General features: G+C 42.2%; 1 protein-coding gene across 1 annotated transcript in view; it reads left to right on the plus strand.

Annotated features, from left to right (window-relative positions):
• LOC126470791 (uncharacterized) overlaps window positions 1-19,519 on the plus strand; it is a gene marked incomplete at its 5' end in the record, with an annotated part of 136,885 nt that overhangs the window by 41,120 nt on the left and 76,246 nt on the right. Inside the window, one exon of the mRNA XM_050098801.1 lies at window positions 5,628-5,874. Within this exon, the coding sequence (XP_049954758.1) occupies window positions 5,628-5,874 (247 nt within the window). The remainder of the gene's footprint in view (window positions 1-5,627; window positions 5,875-19,519) is intronic.

A 19,519-nucleotide genomic window follows, 5' to 3' on the forward strand; every position in this document is an offset into this window, starting at 1 on the left:
AGTGATGCTGTCGATCTTGTCCCAGTCGTCTTAATGCATTCTGCTACTTAACTGATAGAAAATGTCCAAAAGTTCCTCATCCGTTCTTACCAAGTATCTCCGCGTTGTACGAATTCGCTCACGAACAAAAGCTCTTTTCATTCTGTCATAGATACGATGTGGTTGGGCGGTGGTAAATAGGTGCTCATATTTCAAGAACTTCGATGTAGCACCTTCATCCCGGCATCGTGACGAAAAGGCGACAGAGGACATCAATCGTGCTTTCTTCTTCCATCGTGGGTCAAGGCGCCGGTACAATCTGCCAATCTGCTCCCCGTAGAGGCGTAATACAAAATTCTTAAGGCAGTTATTTCGACAAAGAGCTCCATGAGCTACGTAAGAGCAATCAGGCAGAAAACTGGTGTCAAGTACAGCAATGAATAAGTGCTGAGATACACACGGCTGACAGTTAAACGAGCGGAAGACACCACAGCCAGTTCCTTACATTTGTCGAGGTCTTTCTGTTTTCTCTCGACATGTCGACATGTTGTTCGAATCCACTCTCTTACAGAATATATGATCTTGTTTTCTCTTGTTTCGAACGCATATATATATATATTTCTGTAGCGTTTCCGAAACCATTGTTGGTACAATATTAATTGCCTTGCATTATACTCTAAAATTGGTAATTTTACATTTTTAAATATCTTAAGGATGACACTTACTGTGCCTGCAAATATATAAATTGTGTAACCACTGCTACATACATAGTCCTTCGTTCATATTGTATGCTGTGTAACTCAGACATCTCAGTGCTGTTATATACGTAATGAGAAACCTACGTCTGTTCCTCCAGCACCTTTAGGTTTTTGAAAAGTGTTAATCATGCTCTAACCCCCAACCTTAATTTACGGCTCCAGTTCACGCCACCTCCCTGTCAGCTACCTGATTTCTAGTTAACGTTTGCTTCACCTCTTTTTCCACATTCACGTATTCCTTTCACTTGTGAGCATCCAGCTGTGTATTTGCTGTAAGTATCCCCTGCCTTCCAGCCGTCTATCATTAGTGGACGAAGTCAATAAAAATCCTGTTGCGGGTTTTCTCCACTGGATAGCACACCGAGATGACAAAAGCCATGGGATACTTCTCAGTCCCCTGCAGAAATACTGAGCCATGCTGCATCTATAGCTGTCCATAGTTGCTAAAGTGTTGCCGCTGCAGGATTTTGTGCACGAACTGACCTCTCGATTAGGTTCCATAACTATTCGCTGGGATTCGTATCGGACGGTCTGGGTGGTCCAACCATTCGTTCGAACTGTGCAGAATGTTCTTCAAACGAATCGCAAACAATTGTGGCTCGGTGACGTGTTTGGGAACACTAGTCCGCGAATGGCTGCCAACAGTCCCCAAATAGCCGAACATAAACATTTGCAATCAATGACCGGTTCAGTTGGATCAGAGGACCCAGTCCATTCCATGTAAACACAGCCCACACCATTATGGGACCACCATCAGCTTGCACAGTGCCTTGTTGATAACTTGGGTGCAGGACTGCGTAGGGTCTGCGTCACACTAGAATCCTACCATCAGCTCTTACCAACTGAAATCGGGAGTCATCAGAGCAGGCCTCGATTTTCCAGTCGTCTAGCGACCAACCGATATGGTCACAACTCCAGGAGAGGCTGTGCAGAAAATTCTAAATGACTTCTGGCAATATTTGATGCAGTTTTGCTTGTCTGTTAGCACCGGCAACTGGTGCAAACGCCGCTACTCTTTTTAAGTGAAGGCCACTGGGTTGCCTGAAATCTCGTATTCTCGGCGCCATCTTGCCACTGTGGATCTCTGAATACTGAATTCCCTAACCATTCCCGAAATGTAATATCCCATGTATCTAGCTCCATCCGTTTCTGAGTCTGTTAATTTCAGTCGTGTGGCCATAATCACAGCATACACCATTTCACACGAATCATTTGAGTACTAATGATAACTCCTCCATTGCAGTGGCTATACTACCACCATCTGTATATGTGGAATTCGCTATCCCATGATTTTTGTTACTTCAGTGCGTATTAATTTTCTATACAGTTTTTAATACATTTGTGTTCTCCCTGAAACCAGAGATAAAGTTCGAAATGCTTCTGAGTTTTACCTGCCACATACTTTAGAATTTCGATTAGAGTCCTCAGTTCATTAGTACCGATTTATGCAGGACACTTCTAGGCCGTCGCCAAGTGAGCGCATGGAGCACGTATTTAGTCGACAGATTTTTAGTCCAACAGCCAGTCGAGAGGGAAAATCTGTATCTGCTGAGCAGCATACAGCACTTCTACATTATGAGCAACAAACGAGTCATTGTTGTCGTTTACGAATTGTAATATGATGTAACAGTAATGTGCTTTGCTCTCTACGTCTTCCTATATGTGATAAGGGCTGTAAGATACACGTACCACTTATCCGTTCCGGACGCATACACCAGTGAGACAAAACATTGTGATTATCTACTTAATATGGTGTTAACTCAAGAATGATACGCAGTATAGCAGCGATTCTGCGTGGCATGGTTTCGAAAAATTCCTTGGTAGGTTTCCGGAGATAGGTGGCACCAGACGTCTATGAAAAATGAAACAATTCCCGTAAATTACCGGCTGGTAGCTGTAGAGGTGGAGCTAGCTGCCGATAGTGTCCCAAATGGGTTCCGTCGGGTTAAGTCCCATAAGATTTCACACACATTTAAAGCCGGCCGCTGGTGGCCGAGCGGTTCAAGGCACTTCAGTCTGGAACCGCGCGACCGCTACGGTCGCAGGTTCGAATCCTGCCTCGGGCATGGATGTGTGTGATGTCCTTAGGTTAGTTAGGTTTAAGTAGTTCTAAGTTCTAGGGGACTGATGACCTGAGATGTTCCCATAGTTCTCAGAGCCATTTGAACCATTTTTGAACAGCTCAAGTAGTTAAAATTCCACAAAGCCCCAAAGCCTGATGGAACCCCAGTCACATTCTGTACCGACTATGCGGCTGAGTGATCACCCCTTTTAAACATAATAAAAAAAATTCCTCAAACAATAAACTATGTCCAGTGGTTATAAGAAAGATCATACCTGTCTTCATGAAGGGCACCAGAAGTGATCCACGAAACTACCGTCCAGTGACCTTGACATTCATTTGCTGTATATTTCTTAGGACATGTTCTGAGCTCAAATGTAATGTGGTATCTCGAACAGAATCATCTCCTCTAAACCAACCAGAACGGATTCCGAAAACATCGATCATGTCAAACCCAGCACGCTGTTTTCTCACATGACATCCTTAAAGCCCTGGATCAAAGCAGCCAGATAGATGTATTGCTTGACTTTTAAAGGATATTCGACTCAGTACCACGCACACGCTTATAATAGAAAGTGTGCTTATATGGGTGTGTTTATATGGGGTATCAAGTGAAATTTGTGACTGGATTGAGGATTTGTTGGTGTGGAAAACACAGGGTGTTATCTTGTGTGTAGGGTCATTGACAGATGTAAAAGTAACGTCACGTGCGTCTCAGAAAAGCGTGTTGGGACCCTTGCTGTTTATTTTGTGTATTACTGACCTTGCAGACAATACTTTTAGCTACCTCAGACGATGTGATTATCTACATTGAAGTACTGTCTGAGAAAAGCTACACAGATATACCGTCAGATGTTAATAAGATTTCAAAAGGATGCAAATATTGGCAACTCACTTTAAATGATTGGAAATATAAAACTGTACGCTTCACAAAACAAAACAAAAAAACATGGTATCCTGTGACAACATTATCAGTGAATCGCAGTTGTAATCGTTTCCATTGATCCACGGTTCAGTCGCGATGACTCCGAGTCCAATGAAGTCAAAATTGAGGATGTTGTCGAAGCCCGATGTCCCACAATGTGCGCTGAACAATGAGCTCCGAAACATATGCATTTGCATCAACATTGTACTCTTGTCGTCATATCCACTACAGATCGCAGTGGATCCGCTTTACGTGGCAGCTAAGCCTTCGGCCTCCACGTTGTGTGATTAGGCATGGACATCCTGTACAACACCTAGTCTCCTTCTCGTGATTTCGCTGTCCTTCAATCTCTCTCCACAGATTCTCACGACGGTATCAGCCGATGAGTTGAACAGCTCGTTTCCAGGCGCCGGACCATAAGAATCTGCCCTTTGTCAAAGTCGCTATGTATTGTATTTTCCCATCTGTGGTCCGTATTGCCGTTACAATGACTACCTGTTTGAAATGATCCTCTTTCCAAAACTACTCTCGCAGTTTTGTATCCAAAATTATGTTCTATTCTAGCATCACAAATTGCTGATGTGGTACATTTTTGAAGGAAATACCAATTTTTTTGTGTGGCCATTTTACTCGTCGTTTTGCTAGGAGATGATCTCAGGCCTCGGGTTATTTACTGACAAAGAGAAGACACTTTTTCACAATATCACGCAAATGTCTTATTTCATATTCTAACTTGTTACAACAGTAAAAAAGCTATTCAGATTTTTAGCACTAAAGAGATCTTTATACTAGTGCCTTTATGAGTCAAAAGACATCCTGTAGAAGCACTGAAATAAGGGCTAACCCATATACTGACTGCCAGCTGCTGACATAGTTTGGCGAGTATTCAGTTCTACATATTAAAACATGAACTTGTAGATATGTTCTAGAAACTGTATTGTTCAAATTAACGATTGTAATGTCATCCGGTTTTTGTGTCATTAGCAATTGCATGCAAACTTACATTTTGCACTACTGCAAAATTCAACGGAATAAAATATTGTAAAAGTTGCGGAATAGAAATTTAGGGATCATAATATGCCATGTGTCAAGGACAGTATAAATTTAGCTTTTACAAAATACCTAAAAAGTTAAGCGTATTTTTAGAGCATGATAAAAGTTTTCTGTTTAGTGATCAATGACTTTCCATGAAATATTGTATAAATTACATTAGAAAAAGTATTAGAACGATGTTGGATTTGTTATAACTCATGTAAAGTGAAATCTATAGGATAACTAATTTTTATGACAAAATATTTTACATTGTAAAATGCAAGTAATGTTTCAAAATGTTGCGTAATAATTTGGAAAAGTGTAGAATCTTAAGTGAAATCTGTAAGATAACTAATTTTTATGACCAAAAGCTTTTATATTGAAAGAAAGATATAATGTTTGAAAATGTTGGGAAGTAATTTGGAAAAGTATAGAATTTTCGTGAATACTTTAGTATAACGTGTTAGTCCAACAGACATGAACACTACACTTTATAACTGCAATTAGAATGAAAATTGTCTAAAAAAAAGGAATAGGATATCAGTTATTGGTAGACTGATGATGGTATTGCATACTATGTTTAACATAGGAATCCCATAATTTTGGTTTGTTATGTGTTCCACTAATTCACTTTCTTTACCGCGTCACGTGCCGGCAACACTGCCACGCGACATGAATCTTACAGAGGCCAGTGGTCACAATGTTTTGGGTCGCCAGTGCATGTGCTTATAATTTTGTCATTGTGTTTACCTCCCCGGATTAAAAGTCGCTCACGACTCGTTCTGAGCGGCATGTAAATATCGCTTGGTAACAAAGTTGCGGAGATGCTTGTACTATGTAGAGCAGCTGAGTTACTGGCATACTGTGGCAGGTACCGATCCCCTGTCGGCCGCAGAAGACGTTCACGGTGTTCGTGCTGGAGGTGCCCGAAGACATCCCCGAGGAGGACGTGCGCCACTCGCTGTACAAGTTCACGTCCGTGGTGGAGGTGACACGCCTGCCCAGGGACACTCCCCTGGGGTCTTCGGCGGCGGGGGCCGCTTCCGGCTCGGCGGCCGGAGCAGCCAGCCCCGCGGGCAGCGCCACACCGCCGCACGGTGGACCCAGCGCCGCTCAAGGTACGTCATCATCCCATTAGTCACATCACACTTCAACAGTGAACCTGAACCGTGAACGAAATTTAAAGCTTAACACCCTGACAATGTCATCACAAATTGAGCTCAAAATCTAATTGAGCAATGAAAGAAGAGAGAATCCGTCGTAACTTTGATTCAAGAACCATTCCAGTATTCTACATGTGCATACGTACCCCTCAAGCTACAATACGGTGCATACCGTTTCACTAGAAAATGGAGGTAGGGAAGATGACTGTCCATATGCTTCCTTCCGTATGAGCCCTGATTTCTCTCATGTTGTCTTCGCGGTCCTTACGTCAGATGTACGTTGGCTGCAGCAGAATCATTCCGCAGCCTTTCGCAAATGCCTGTTCTCTAAACATTCTCACTAGCCTTTCGCGAAAAGGACGTCTTCTTCCCTGCAGGGATTCCCATTTAAGTTCACAGAACATTTCCAGAATGCTCGCGTGTTGATGGAACCTGCAGGTAACAAATCTAGCAGCACACCTCTGAACTGCTTCGATGTATTCGTTAAATCCAACCTGGTAAAATCGCCAACACACAAGCGCAACTCAAGCACGATCGTTCAGTTGTTCTGTGCGCGGTCTCTTTTATATGTAAACTATACTTTCCTAGAATTCTCCCAATAAACCAAAGTCAACCATTCGCCTACCTACAACCGACGTTACGTGCTCGTTCCATCTCATGTCGTTCTGCAACGTTACTAGGTATTTAATAGGCGTGATTGGGTCAAGCAGCACACCATTAATAAAACCTGAGACAATTACAGAAATATTTTCCTGTTCATCTGCAGTAACTAACATTTTTACACATTTAGATGATACTGCTATTCATCACAACCAATAGAAATTCTCTCAGCTCTGAGTACAACTATTCACTCTCAATGATTTAGGCAAGCAAAGAAAAACCAATGTCTGGATAGACACACGTATGGTGAAGCTTACTACTACCGAACACGAGTTCAGTTCCTCAATCACAGTGTAAACCTGCAACTAGTGGATGCCAGACTTTCTAATATCCACACAGAGAAATACGGAAGAAGTAGGCATTTGAATCAATGTCTCGTTGACGATGAAGCCATTATAGAAGACGCACAAGCTCAGATCGCGGAATGATGGAAGGAAATCAGTTGTGCCCTTTAGAAAGAACCGTTCAGACACTTGGATTAAGAGATTTAGAGAAATCACGGAAATCCTAAATTTGTGGGGCCGAACGGGCATTAAAACCTTCTCCCTCTCGTATACGGGTCCACTGTCTCACCACTGCGCCACCTCGCTCGGTTAAGAAGAAGAGAAATCTCAATTATAAAGCAACGTCGCGTAGCTGACCACGTAAACAGCTCGTAATACACACATCAAAAAAAGTTTTGCATCACCTCGGTTCCGAGAGTTCCGGAACCTGTACAGAAAATTGGAATACCGATCACATAAACACCATTTCCGCCCTTTCTTTTCCTCATGAAAACCACACATCGCATTTTGTACCACCATACAGCGAGACCTTCAGAGATGGTGGTCTAGATTACTGTACACACCGGTACCTCTAATACCCAGTAGCACGTCCTCTTGCATTGATGCATGCCTGTATTCGTCGTGGCATACTATCCATAAGTTCATCAAGGCACTGTTGGTCCAGATTGTCCCATTCCTCAACGGTGATTCAGCGTAGATCCCTCAGAGTGGTTGGTGGGTCACGTCTTCCATAAACAGCCCTTTTCCATCCATCCCAGGCATGTTCGTTAAGATTCATGTCTGGAGAACATGCCGACCACTAATCGAGCAATGTTGTTATCCTAAAGGAAGTAATTCACAAAATGTGCATGATGGTGGCGCGAATTGTCGTCCATGAAGACGAATGCCTGGACAATATGCAGCCGATATGGCTGCACTGTCGGTCAGAGGATGACTTTCACGTATCGTACTGCCGTTACGGCGCCTGCCATGACCGCCAGCGGCGTACGTCGGCCCCACATAATGCCACCCCAAAACTGCAGGAAACCTCCACCCTGCTCCACTCGCTGGACAGTATGTCTAAGGCGTTCAGCCTGACCGGGTTGCCTCCAAACACGTCTCCGACGATTGTCTGGTTGAAGGCATATGCGACACACATCGGTGAAGAGAACGTGATCCCAATCCTGAGCCATCCATTCGGCATGTTGTTGGGCCCATCTGTACCGCGCTGCACGATGTTGCAAAGATGTACCTCACCATGGACGTCGGGAGTGAAGTTGCGCATCATGCAGCCTATTGCGCACACTTTGAGTTGTAACACAACGTCCTGTGGCTGCACGAAAAGTATTATTCAACATGGAGGCGTTGCTGTCAGGGTTCCTCCTGGCCATAATCCGTAGGTAGCGGTCATCCACTGCAGTAGTAGCCCTTGGGCGGCCTGAGCGATGCATGTCATCGACAGTTCCTGTCTCTCCGTATCTCCCCCATGTCCGATCAATATCCGTTTGGTTCACTCCGAGACGTCTGGACACTTTCCTTGTTGGGAGTCATTCCTGGCACAAAGTAACAATGCGGACGCGATCGAACCGCGGTATTGACCGTCTAGACATGGTTGAACTACAGACAACACGAGCCGTGTACCTCCTTCCTGCTGGAATGACTGGAACTGATCGGCCGTCGGACCCCCTCCGTCTAATAGGCGCTGCTCATGTATGGTTGTTTACATCTTTGGACGGGTTCAAAATGGTTCAAATGGCTCTGAGCACTATGCGACTTAACTTCTGAGGTCATGAGTCGCCTAGAACTTAGAAGTAATTAAACCTAACTAACCTAAGGACATCACACACATCCATGCCCGAGGCAGGGTTCGAACCTGCGACCGTAGCGGTCGCTCGTTTCCAGACTGTAGCGCCTAGAACCGCACGGCCACTACGGCCGGCCTTTGGACGGGATTAGTGACATCTCTGAACAGTCAAAGGGACTGTCTGTGATACAATATCCACAGTCAACGTCTGTCTTCAGGAGTTCTGGGAAACGGGGTGATGCAAAACTTTTTTGGATGTGTGTAGTAAATAATCCCTTGAAATATATATTTGCAGTAGCTACAAATTGTCAGTATAACCATTATAATTTCATTTGAATTACTCGATTAATGAAACGTTGTTACTCTTTCTTTAACACGACACCATGTAGTGTTACGAATGAATACAGTCATGGAAGCTTTCGATGTGGGGATGAAACAGATTACGTCGTTGTTGTTGTTGCAACTGGCATTCTAGTCGGCTGATGTTTGCTTCCCATCTTATTCCAAACATGAACAATAAGTGGCAGACTGGAGATTTTTAGGTAAAAATAGCATTCTGACAAATCGAAAGAGTCGAGACACACGTGCAAATGGAGCAGGTGTGGGGGAGGGTGAACAGATGACCGATGTATCTATGGAGTACCAAGCGAAATTTGTCACTAGATTGAGGTATTTATTAGGCATGTTGTTGCATTCGCTGATGTTCTCGAAATCACAAGTGCTTGTTTGGACTGTAAATAATGTAGAATGACGCGGTGCTCCACAATGAAGCTTTGGCCGAGCTCAAGATATATCAAGTCTCAGATTTAGTTAAATAAATGAACCCACGTTACTTGACGGCCACTGCTCCACTATCACGTGTGTTGATGAACGGTTTTGTTTTGCAGAACATTAGGTAGTTTTCCTTTTTAATGTTATTATCATGTTTTGCCAAGCACCGACGGCAAATTAAGTTAACTTTATAAAATATTTTACTATAATGCAATTTTGTCATATGATGACATATTGGAGACCGTGGCTGTTTTTGAAGACAGATTTATACATATATATTTAAAAAAAAAATTCAATCTCTCTACACTAATGTAAAAGACATTACAGTTTTGTAAAAGAATATATAATCCTTTCCAAACATAGGACATCATCGTCAAATGTTACGATATATCATAGCATCTGTGACACCCATATGTTTGTAAGCTCTTTGTATGTACCAAAACATGTGGTGCGTGGTTGGAATGAACTCAGTGACAAATCTAAAGTGTACAGTGAGAACTATTACGTGTGCAATATTGACGCCCTAAGACTCGGTAACTTGAACAAATCAGCATTTGCAGCCCATATTGCTGAAGAAAACCATTCAGTGGGTAACATTGAGGACAACTTAAAGATTTTACATCTAACAGAAAAAGGGGCCACTATGAATATATTAGAAGAATTAGAAATACACACACACAAAAACAGCACCCCAGACTATATCCTTAACGAACAAACAGAACTGGCTAACGCCCCTTTCCTGAAAAATTTCCAAAAATTACTTTCCAGCCTCCAAAGCAAAAAATAATATTAGTACACCTATCTGCAGATCAAGTAGAAAATTTATTGTTACTATAATTCTCATGCTGCCAAATGTAATAAAATAATGTACTATTTTGCCTATACAGCTCTAAATATATATAAAAAACTTTATAATTAAATTAGCAATAACAGATTTATACATATATATTTTAAAAAAATTTCAATCTCTCTACACTAATGTAAAAGACATTACAGTTTTGTAAAAGAATATATGATCCTTTCCAAACATAGGACATCATCGTCAAATGTTACGATATATCATAGCATCTGTGACACCCATATGTTTGTAAGCTCTTTGTATGTACCAAAACATGTGGTGCGTGGTTGGAATGAACTCAGTGACAAATCTAAAGTGTACAGTGAGAACTATTACGTGTGCAACAACGAGGATGCAGTGGGAATGCATTTACATCGATTGGATGAACGTTATAGAAACAATCACTCGAAACCGACGTTTCACGTAAGTCACATGCAACGAAAATCTGCAACGCAACCATCTGTGTGTGGCGTGTTTGTAATTGTGTTTTATTTATATTTTAGGACAATTTATCTGTAAAAAACACACCAAATGTAGAAAGAAAGCGTGTAAACCGTCTGATGATGAATCGCAACGATTCGAAACCGGTAACGGTTTCCTTTGAATAAAGGAACTCAAAGTAAATTTGTGGCTGGTTGCTGTCCTAACACGATCAATATTTTACTAGTTTTCACTCTGAGGAGGGTCTATCTCTCAATCAGTTTTATATTTTGAACATTTTTAATCTTATATTTGCAATTTGGGAGTTGCCAACTTTGTGATATTAGGTAGTCACATGAAGGCATCAGTTCCAACAATCAAAGCGCAGATATGTTTTCAATGTGATCGCCTCTTCTGGCCCATTGTGTTGTACTTTGACGAGTTACTGCGGAGTATATTCAAGAGCGTGTAGTTACGTACAGAAGTTAGTTCGACTTTGTACTTCAGTTTCATAGCATTTTGCTAACCTCTTTATTTTGTTGAGATTCATTGGGAGAGTCCTTAGAAAATGTAGTCCATCAACAAAAGAGATGGCTTACAAAACACTCGTTCGGCCTACACTTGAGTATTGCTCATCAGTGTGGGATCCGTACCAGGTCGGGTTGACAGAGGAGATAGAGAAGATCCAAAGAAGAGCGGCGCGTTTCGTCACAGGGTTATTTGGTAAGCGTGACAGCGTTACGGAGATGTTTAGCAAACTCAAGTGGCAGACTCTTCAAGAGAGGCGCTCTGCATCGCGGTGTAGCTTTCTGTCCAGGTTTCGAGAGGGTGCGTTTCTGGATGAGGTATCGAATATATTGCTTCCACCTACTTACACCTTCCGAGGAGATCACGAATGTAAAATTAGAGAGATTCGAGCGCGCACGGAGGCCTTCCGGCAGTCGTTCTTACCGCGAACCATACGCGAGTGGAACAGGAAAGGGAGGTAACGACAGTGGCACGTAAAGTGCCCTCCGCCACACACCGTTGGGTGGCTTGCGGAGTATAAATGTAGATATAGATGTAGATAATGAACTACTAACAAGAGAAGTGCTGATGTCGAACACTCAAAACCGCACGAAAATGTGATTACAATATAAAACGCTCATTCTTAAAACAGCTGTATGAGTAGCCCAATTTTAGGTTTTATAACTAACAGGTAGTTGGAAAAGGCTTTGGTTGAAGGAATAGCCTCAGACGTTTAATTAAAACTCAATAAATCGTGAACTTATTTTTCACTGTTCTCTCGAGACTTTTATTCCGAACTATGTTTGAAAACGGTGTATTATGAACAGCGTACGGCAGACGCCGTGTAATTCGCGGTCCAGTTGCCTGGATTGCTTGCTTTTTTAGCAATAGGATTCTAATCAACAATACACGAAAGAAGCGAAGATTATTAAAAGACGAGGCCGTTACAGAAGGAGCACAAGCTATAACTGGATAAGGACCGGGAAGAAAGATTGGCGCGTCCTTTTCAAAAGAACTATTCCGGCATTTGGCTTATGCGATTAAGAGAAAACATGGAAAACCTAAATCTGGTTGGTAGAAATAGAAATTTGATACACAGTTCTTTCAAATGCGAGTCCATTACTTTGTTTAACTAAACCAAATCAATGCTCTCCGCTAGAGGATAAGACTAATCTATATGGTTAAACTATCTTTGACAGAAGAATAGATCTGGGTGACGATGGTTCGTACGTTATAGGTTGTAGGATTTCACTCTAGACATTGTGTACAAGTGTACGTCAATAATTTTCCAACGAACCAGCGTCCTTCGAGGCTTACACCATCTCGTTAGCGTTATTTACTTCGAGCAGAACATGATTATTAACTGTCATGGTCAAAGGAAACAATTCGTTCACCTCTGCATTCATTATTCTGTCTGGTGTACATAGTTTGGTGGTACATTTTGGGTGTAGTTTCAATACTGCCATTCATAATGAATCTGGAAAATTCAACCGTTTCATCCATTATGGGTTGTATTACAAGGACTGTGACTGCTAAACGAAATGAAAACTCTCGAATAATTACAGTTCTGCATCAATTTTTTCGAATTTTTAAATTTTTTGTTCTATCACATTTAACGGTAATGACTTTGCAAACAGTGATTTATTCTCCCTTATAATAGACCCACACTTCTTGTGATAGGAAGCGTAAAATGATCACTCTCGCTAACTCGCACGTTTCAGACCCCAATCCTCTGCTTCCGTCTGGCACAGAGTTTTGTACTTGATCGGCTTCAAACCGCTTCGGCAATGGAGAGCTTGAGAACTAACAGTAACCAAAAGTTAATGATTTTTGGAAACGAGAAACTATTAATAGGAGAAATATTCTGTTCTGTCTGAGGCACCCTGCATTCTACCACATACAAATTACAGCGCTATTTTAAAACCACTATTTCTGCCCCTACTCACCCGCATAATGTAAACTTAAATCTACTTATTTTATTGGTCTGGCCTACTGATGACCACATGAAATAACTTACGTCTTTTCTCCTTTTTTCCTTTAGTTTTTCATTCTTCTCCTATATTTTTCTCTCCTTCCTTCTGTCCATATTGCGCCTTTCTTTTTCTTTGTTTTCTCCTGGAAGCCCTTGAAGAGTTATCCTTTTGCTTTGAAATTTTCTCTTTTTTCTATTTCTTCCTCCGATATTTACATTTTCCTCATGTCTGATCTAACTTACTTCATCCGCGTCAGTGATCTTTTTGGGTTTCTGTCAAAAAGATTGAAAATTCTTTTCTTATTCTTGTGTCATTGAGTTAATTTAGGTGTCCTTAGTATACAACTATTCTCTTCCCCACTGTGTCTAATATTCGTTCTATCCTTCCATACATCTTTATTACTTCTTCATTTCCATCTCCCATTGCCGTATTTTGGTCCCAAGATTTTCTTGACTATTTTCCTTTCCTTCTTTTCTATTTCACCTAGTTGTTTAGCTTTATTTGACGGAAGGCATTCCGAAGCATAAAGGCATTCAGGTCTAGTAACAATATTTGAGTGCCGGAGTTCTGTATTATGGATAAGGATTTCTCGTTATATAAGTTTTTTTTATTAATTGAAAAGACACTTCCATTTTCCGTGCTTTTGCTAAGTTAGTTTCTTTGTCCAAAGATTCCAGTTGTATTATTTCACCTAGATATTTAAATTTTATAGTCCTCTTTATTCTTCTATAGTCTGTTTCCGTTTCTGGGCCTCTACGCGTCTGTCATATACTTTTACTTCAAAAGATATACAAAGGATTGTTTTTGAAGCTATCTCTTGTAGGAGATTTTTCGTCCTCTATAGATTCAGCTAATATGTCAAGATCGTCTGCTAAAGTCAAACGATATTTTCTCCCAATTATGATTTTTAAAGTCTTTTTCCTTCTGTTCTTTTCTTCCATTCCCTTATTACCAATTCTAGTACGACCATTTTTTTCTCAAAAGCTTTGGAGATGTCATCCAAGAATTTAATTTTACACTTTGTATGTTTTAACGTTTCTTTTATGATTGCAGCTGATATGTTATTCGCTTCAAAATCCATTTTGTAATTATAATTTTTATATGATTAAATTTTTAATAGACATATTCGCTACTTAACATGTTGCTAAGCGTTCAGCGCTGATTTCTCGCTATGTCTGACAGGAGACTGTCGAAGCTTTTGCCTGAAGGATACTCTTAACAAAGTGGCCTAAATAAGGCGTTCATATGTTGTAGTCGTTGAAAGGACCAACTGGTCGACACTTTGGACAATCAGTACATTCGGAGAAATCGAACAGTGATGTCACATATTGCTCACCCGTATCTGACCAATGAGTGAAGGAAAAATGTAAAGCAGGTCGCCTCGGTGGGCACACAATGGGAATAAGAACCTCCCGTGCTGTGCCGCGTGCGCTACATCAGTCCAGGCAGCCAGGCGTGAACGGAGCTGTTATGCACACCGGCGACCTCTTTAGTTCCCATTGTCCTTTTTCCAGTTCGATTGTTCGCATCATCCGGCTGCACAAGTTGCGTTTGTTTCTTTCTTTTGTTTACGATTTAACATTCCGCTGACAGTCAACTTATTAGATGAACGTTATTAATCTAATAGTATGCGATGGAAGGAGATATTTGTACTGCCTGCATGGGAAACAATCAGGCTTTTCGATTTATACACAATGACTTGTTATTAACTGTGGAAACTTCGGAAGTGCGTCCAATGAGATAGTGTAGTTAATGAGAACGAGTTATAAGCTAGTGGCAAGAGGATTTCAACAGTATGGACTCATAGTCCTTCTCAATAATAATCCTATATACGAGTCCCTCGTCACAGCTAAGAGCCTGCTTTTTCCACTACGCTGTCTTGTTCGAATTCTAACAACTTAGTATAACATCTTCATTTTTTTAAACTTCTCCCATATTCTTTAGTTCTTTGACTGAAAATCCATAGATTTTAGCTATGCTCCAGCTGGAAAACCTAAATTTTCTTTCTTTATGTTCGTGGGACACAATACGCATACCCTAGGTAAGAAAACACACTCCAAGAGTGCCTGTATGTAACTGATAAAAAAATGTTCAAAAGTGTGTGAAATCCTATGGGACTTAACTGCTGAGGTCATCAGTCCCTAAGCTTACACACTACTTAACCTAAATTATCCTAAGGACAAACACACACACCCATGCCCGAGGGAGGACTCGAACCTCTGCCGGGACCAGCCGCACAGTCCATGACTGCAGCGCCATAGACCGCTCGTGTAACTGACACTTTGTATGTGTGTGTGTGTGTGTGTGTGTGTGTGTGTGTGTGTGTGTGCGTGCTTACATATGTGTGTACGAACGAAATTCGTGAAATTACTATAAATGCGATCCTAGTATTCGTACAAATTTTCCGCATCACAACGTTTCCCCTCTTCGGGTAATCCTCCCTCCCATTCATCAGGTTGCCGAACCTAATGTCTTCTGTCTTTCTTCAGCAACTGTTGTTGGTGTCTTGGCCGGCCGCGGTGGTCTAGCGGTTCTAGGCGCTCAGTCCGGAACTGCGCGACTGCTACGGTCGCAGGTTCGAATCCTGCCTCGGGCACGGATGTGTGTGATGTCCTTAGGTTAGTTAGGTTTAAGTGGTTCTAAGTTCTAGGGGACTGATGACCACAGATGTTAAGTCCCATAGTGCTCAGAGCCATTTGAACCATTTTTTTGTTGGTGTCTTCAGTCTGAAGACTGGTTTGATGTAGTTCTCCATGCCAGTCTATCCTGTACAAGCCTCTTCATCTCTGCATAACTGCCACAGGCTATGTCCATTTGAATATGCTTACTGTATTCAAGTCTCGTCTCCTTCTACAAGTTTTACATCCAGCCCTCCCTCCCCTCACCACACAACACACACACACACACACACACACACACACACACACACACACACACACACACACACTTCCATAACCAAACTGAAAGTTCATTGATGCCTCAGAATTTGTCGTATTAATCTACCTCTTCTTTTAGTTAGGTTGTGCCATAGGTTCCTTTTTCTCTCCGGTTCGTTTCAGTATCTCCTCATCAATCATTTACTCTACCCATCTACTTTTCAGCATTCTTGTATAGTACTACATTCTTATTCTTGTCTGAACTGCCTGTCCTCCACATTTCACTGTTCATTGTCATACGAGGTTACACTCAAGACAAATACCTTTAGAAAATACTTCCTAACACTTAAATTTCTATTAGATGTCAACAAATTCTTCTTTTTCAGATATACTTTTCTTACTATCGCCAGTCTACATTTCATGCCTTCCCTACTTCAGCCATCATCAGTTATTTTGCTGCTAAAATAACAAAACTAATCTACCACTTTTAGTGTTACATTCGCTAATCTAATTCCCTCAGCAGCGCCTGATTTAATTCGACTACTCTCCACTACCCTTACTTTATTTATGTTGATGTTCATCTTAAAACCTCTTTCCAGTACAATATTCGTTTCGTTCAACTGCTCTTCCAAGTCCTTAGCTGTCTGTGTCAGAATTTCAGTATCGTCGACAAACTGTAAAGTTTACTGAATAACACTGGGGATAAGCTACAACTCTAACTCACTCCCTTTCATGTGCTTCGACTCTTATAACTGCACCCTAGTACGAGTTGTAAACAACCTTTAGGACCCTATATTTTATGCCTGATACGTTCAGATCTCTAAAAATGTAGTCCTGTCCACATTGTCAAAAGCATTTTTTTAAATCTACAAATACGATAAACGTGTTTGCCTTTTTTCAACGTATCTTCTAAGATAAGTCGCAGGGTCAATATTTCCTCGCGTGCTGCTACATTTCCCAAGAATTCAAACTGACCTTCCTCACGGTCAACCTCTACCAGATTTCCCATTCTTCTGCAAATAATTCGTGTCAGTATTTTGTAGCCATGACTTATTAAACTGATGGTTTGGTATTATTCACACCTGTCATCCTCTGTCTTCTTTAGAATTGGAATTATTACATTATTTCTTAAGTCAGCGGGTACTTCGCCTATCTCACATACAGGAGGTGGACAAAAATATGGAAGCACCAAAAGCATAACACATTACTATGCCTAATACGATTTAGGAAAACCGGTGGCGTTCCATACAGTTTCCAGTCGTCTGAGAATGGATAACTACAAGTGCTGTTGGTTACCAAGGGAATCTTATAGCATTCGTCCATTTGTAACACTTCTATCACTAAATGTAACACTTGTGCTACTAAACGTAACTGGGTTTTCTCTTTTGATGCTAGTCAGTTGTCAGGATGAGCATTACTGCAAAGGGCATTTGATTCTAAAGCATTATGTCTGGGTGAAAATACTAAATAAATTAATTTTTCTCTCTTAACAACATTTGGGCAGGGTGGGTTCTTCCTTCGCTCGGGTATGAGGTAGAATGAAACAGCATTTTTACATAAGAAAACTTTTATTGAAAGTTATGTACAACTGTTTCTTACTGGATGTTCTGGCTCGGAGAGCGGCATCTGTGTCGTTTGCGAAGCCTTCTGGCGCGGCAGCGGCGGCATCTGATTACGCGTGGCCGTGTGTATGTCGTGTCGCCATCTCGCCCAGTTGACTGGAGACGCGCAGCGCGAGGTGGCCCGTTTAATTATTGAGAACGAAGTCGTGAAATGGTTGGTGATACCTTGGATGTGGCGTCCCAGTGTTTCTCTTCTCTAAGCGGCCGCGTGTGTCAGTGTTGTGCGTCGGCCAGCGGAGCGGCGCGGCAGGGGAAGGCCAGTGTCCCGGACTCGAACAACGGACTCCAGCTTGCCAGTCTTCGGCTGTCCGATCTTCATCCCAGCTCGCAGGTGACTGCTGATGTGAGGCCGTCTCCTTCCCGTCCTCACGAGTCACCCGGGTACGTAAAAATCAGTCTTCAAATACCTTTTAACTTCTGTCTTCTGGCGGCGAGGCTGCTGCTTGCTATTCCATTACAGCCGCGGACTTCGTGCTTCTGTGTACTGTACAATGTAGTCTCTTCCTACATGACGGTCTTCAGCTCCGAAACTGAACTGAAAACTACTCTTCTTTTCGGGCCCACTGCGTCTCGCGTATTTATTCACTTCAGTTCACTGGAGGTGAACGACTTCACGGTCATTGCCTCTTCTGTCACGTTGAAAAGCTTCTCGAAGAATCTTCTTAACGTCGGTCATTGGCTCTTGCAATGTAGGCGAGGGCCTTTGATCACATGTGACAATTGAGAAAAACACGTGACCCGGTCGGGCGATGCCCTGACGGCTGAATCGATAGCTCTTGGAATGTAGGCGAGGGCCTTTGATCACATGTGACAACTGAGAAACACGTGAGCCGGTCGGGCGATGCCCTGACGGCTGAATCGACAGCGTCCGCTTATGTGGGGAGGCGAAGGCTTCTCCTGAACTTGCTGACTTCACGGTCATTGTCTCTTCTGCTCTGCCCGCTGTTTGCCAGTATGTAACTCTCTAAACTAAACCAAGTTTTTCATTTCTTTTCTAATTTCTACTTCACTTTAATTTCACTAATTTATTTACTTATCTTAAGTGCCACTCAACACTTTAAATCGTGGCAAATTCAGGAAACGATGATGGGGATGGACAGCGATCACGCGTCCTTCTCACCAAAGAGACCATAAAGAGTCAATAACATTGAGATACGGTGACTGGTGGCCAGGGGAGATGTGACAATTCACCCGTGTGCTCACAAAACCAGCATTGGAGGACGCGAGCTGTGTGACCAGGGGTCCTGTCGTCTCGGAACACAACATCACCATTGGGCAACAAACATTGTACAATGTAAAGGACCTGATCATCCAAAACGGTCACTTACTCCCTGGCAGTAATACGTCCTTGCCGATTAAACATCGGGCACATGTAATAGCCTCTTAGAGCTGTTCAATTCAACATCGAATCCATGCCAAGTTTCACTCCTGTTACATAAACTCGGCCAGCAGTTGGAAACAGTGTGAAACAAGACTCGTCCGATCGCGTGATATTCTCCTATTGCTCCATATTCCCCAAGTTTTATGGCTTCAGCACCACGTTTTCCCTTTGCGGGCAATTTCATCTCTGACGTGTGGTTTGGTATTACAGGTGACCCTATAATTTCCAGGTTCTGGAGCTCCTCTGGTGTTGTTTTGGTGCTGACAAGGTTTTTTGAGAGCCACTTTAAATTCCGCAGTGACTTTTGCAGTTATCGTCTACTTAATTTTCGTCAGAATCCTCTTAAATCACGTCCGCCCCGATAGCTGAGTGGTCAGCGCCGCAGTGTGTCACGCCATGGGGCCCAGGTCCGATTCCCGGCTGGGTCGGAGATTTTCTCCGCTCAGGGACTGGGTGTTGTATTGTCCTCATTATCATTTCATCAT

The sequence above is a fragment of the Schistocerca serialis genome, chromosome 3, assembly GCF_023864345.2.
Source record: "Schistocerca serialis cubense isolate TAMUIC-IGC-003099 chromosome 3, iqSchSeri2.2, whole genome shotgun sequence".
NCBI classification, from domain to species: domain Eukaryota; kingdom Metazoa; phylum Arthropoda; class Insecta; order Orthoptera; family Acrididae; genus Schistocerca; species Schistocerca serialis.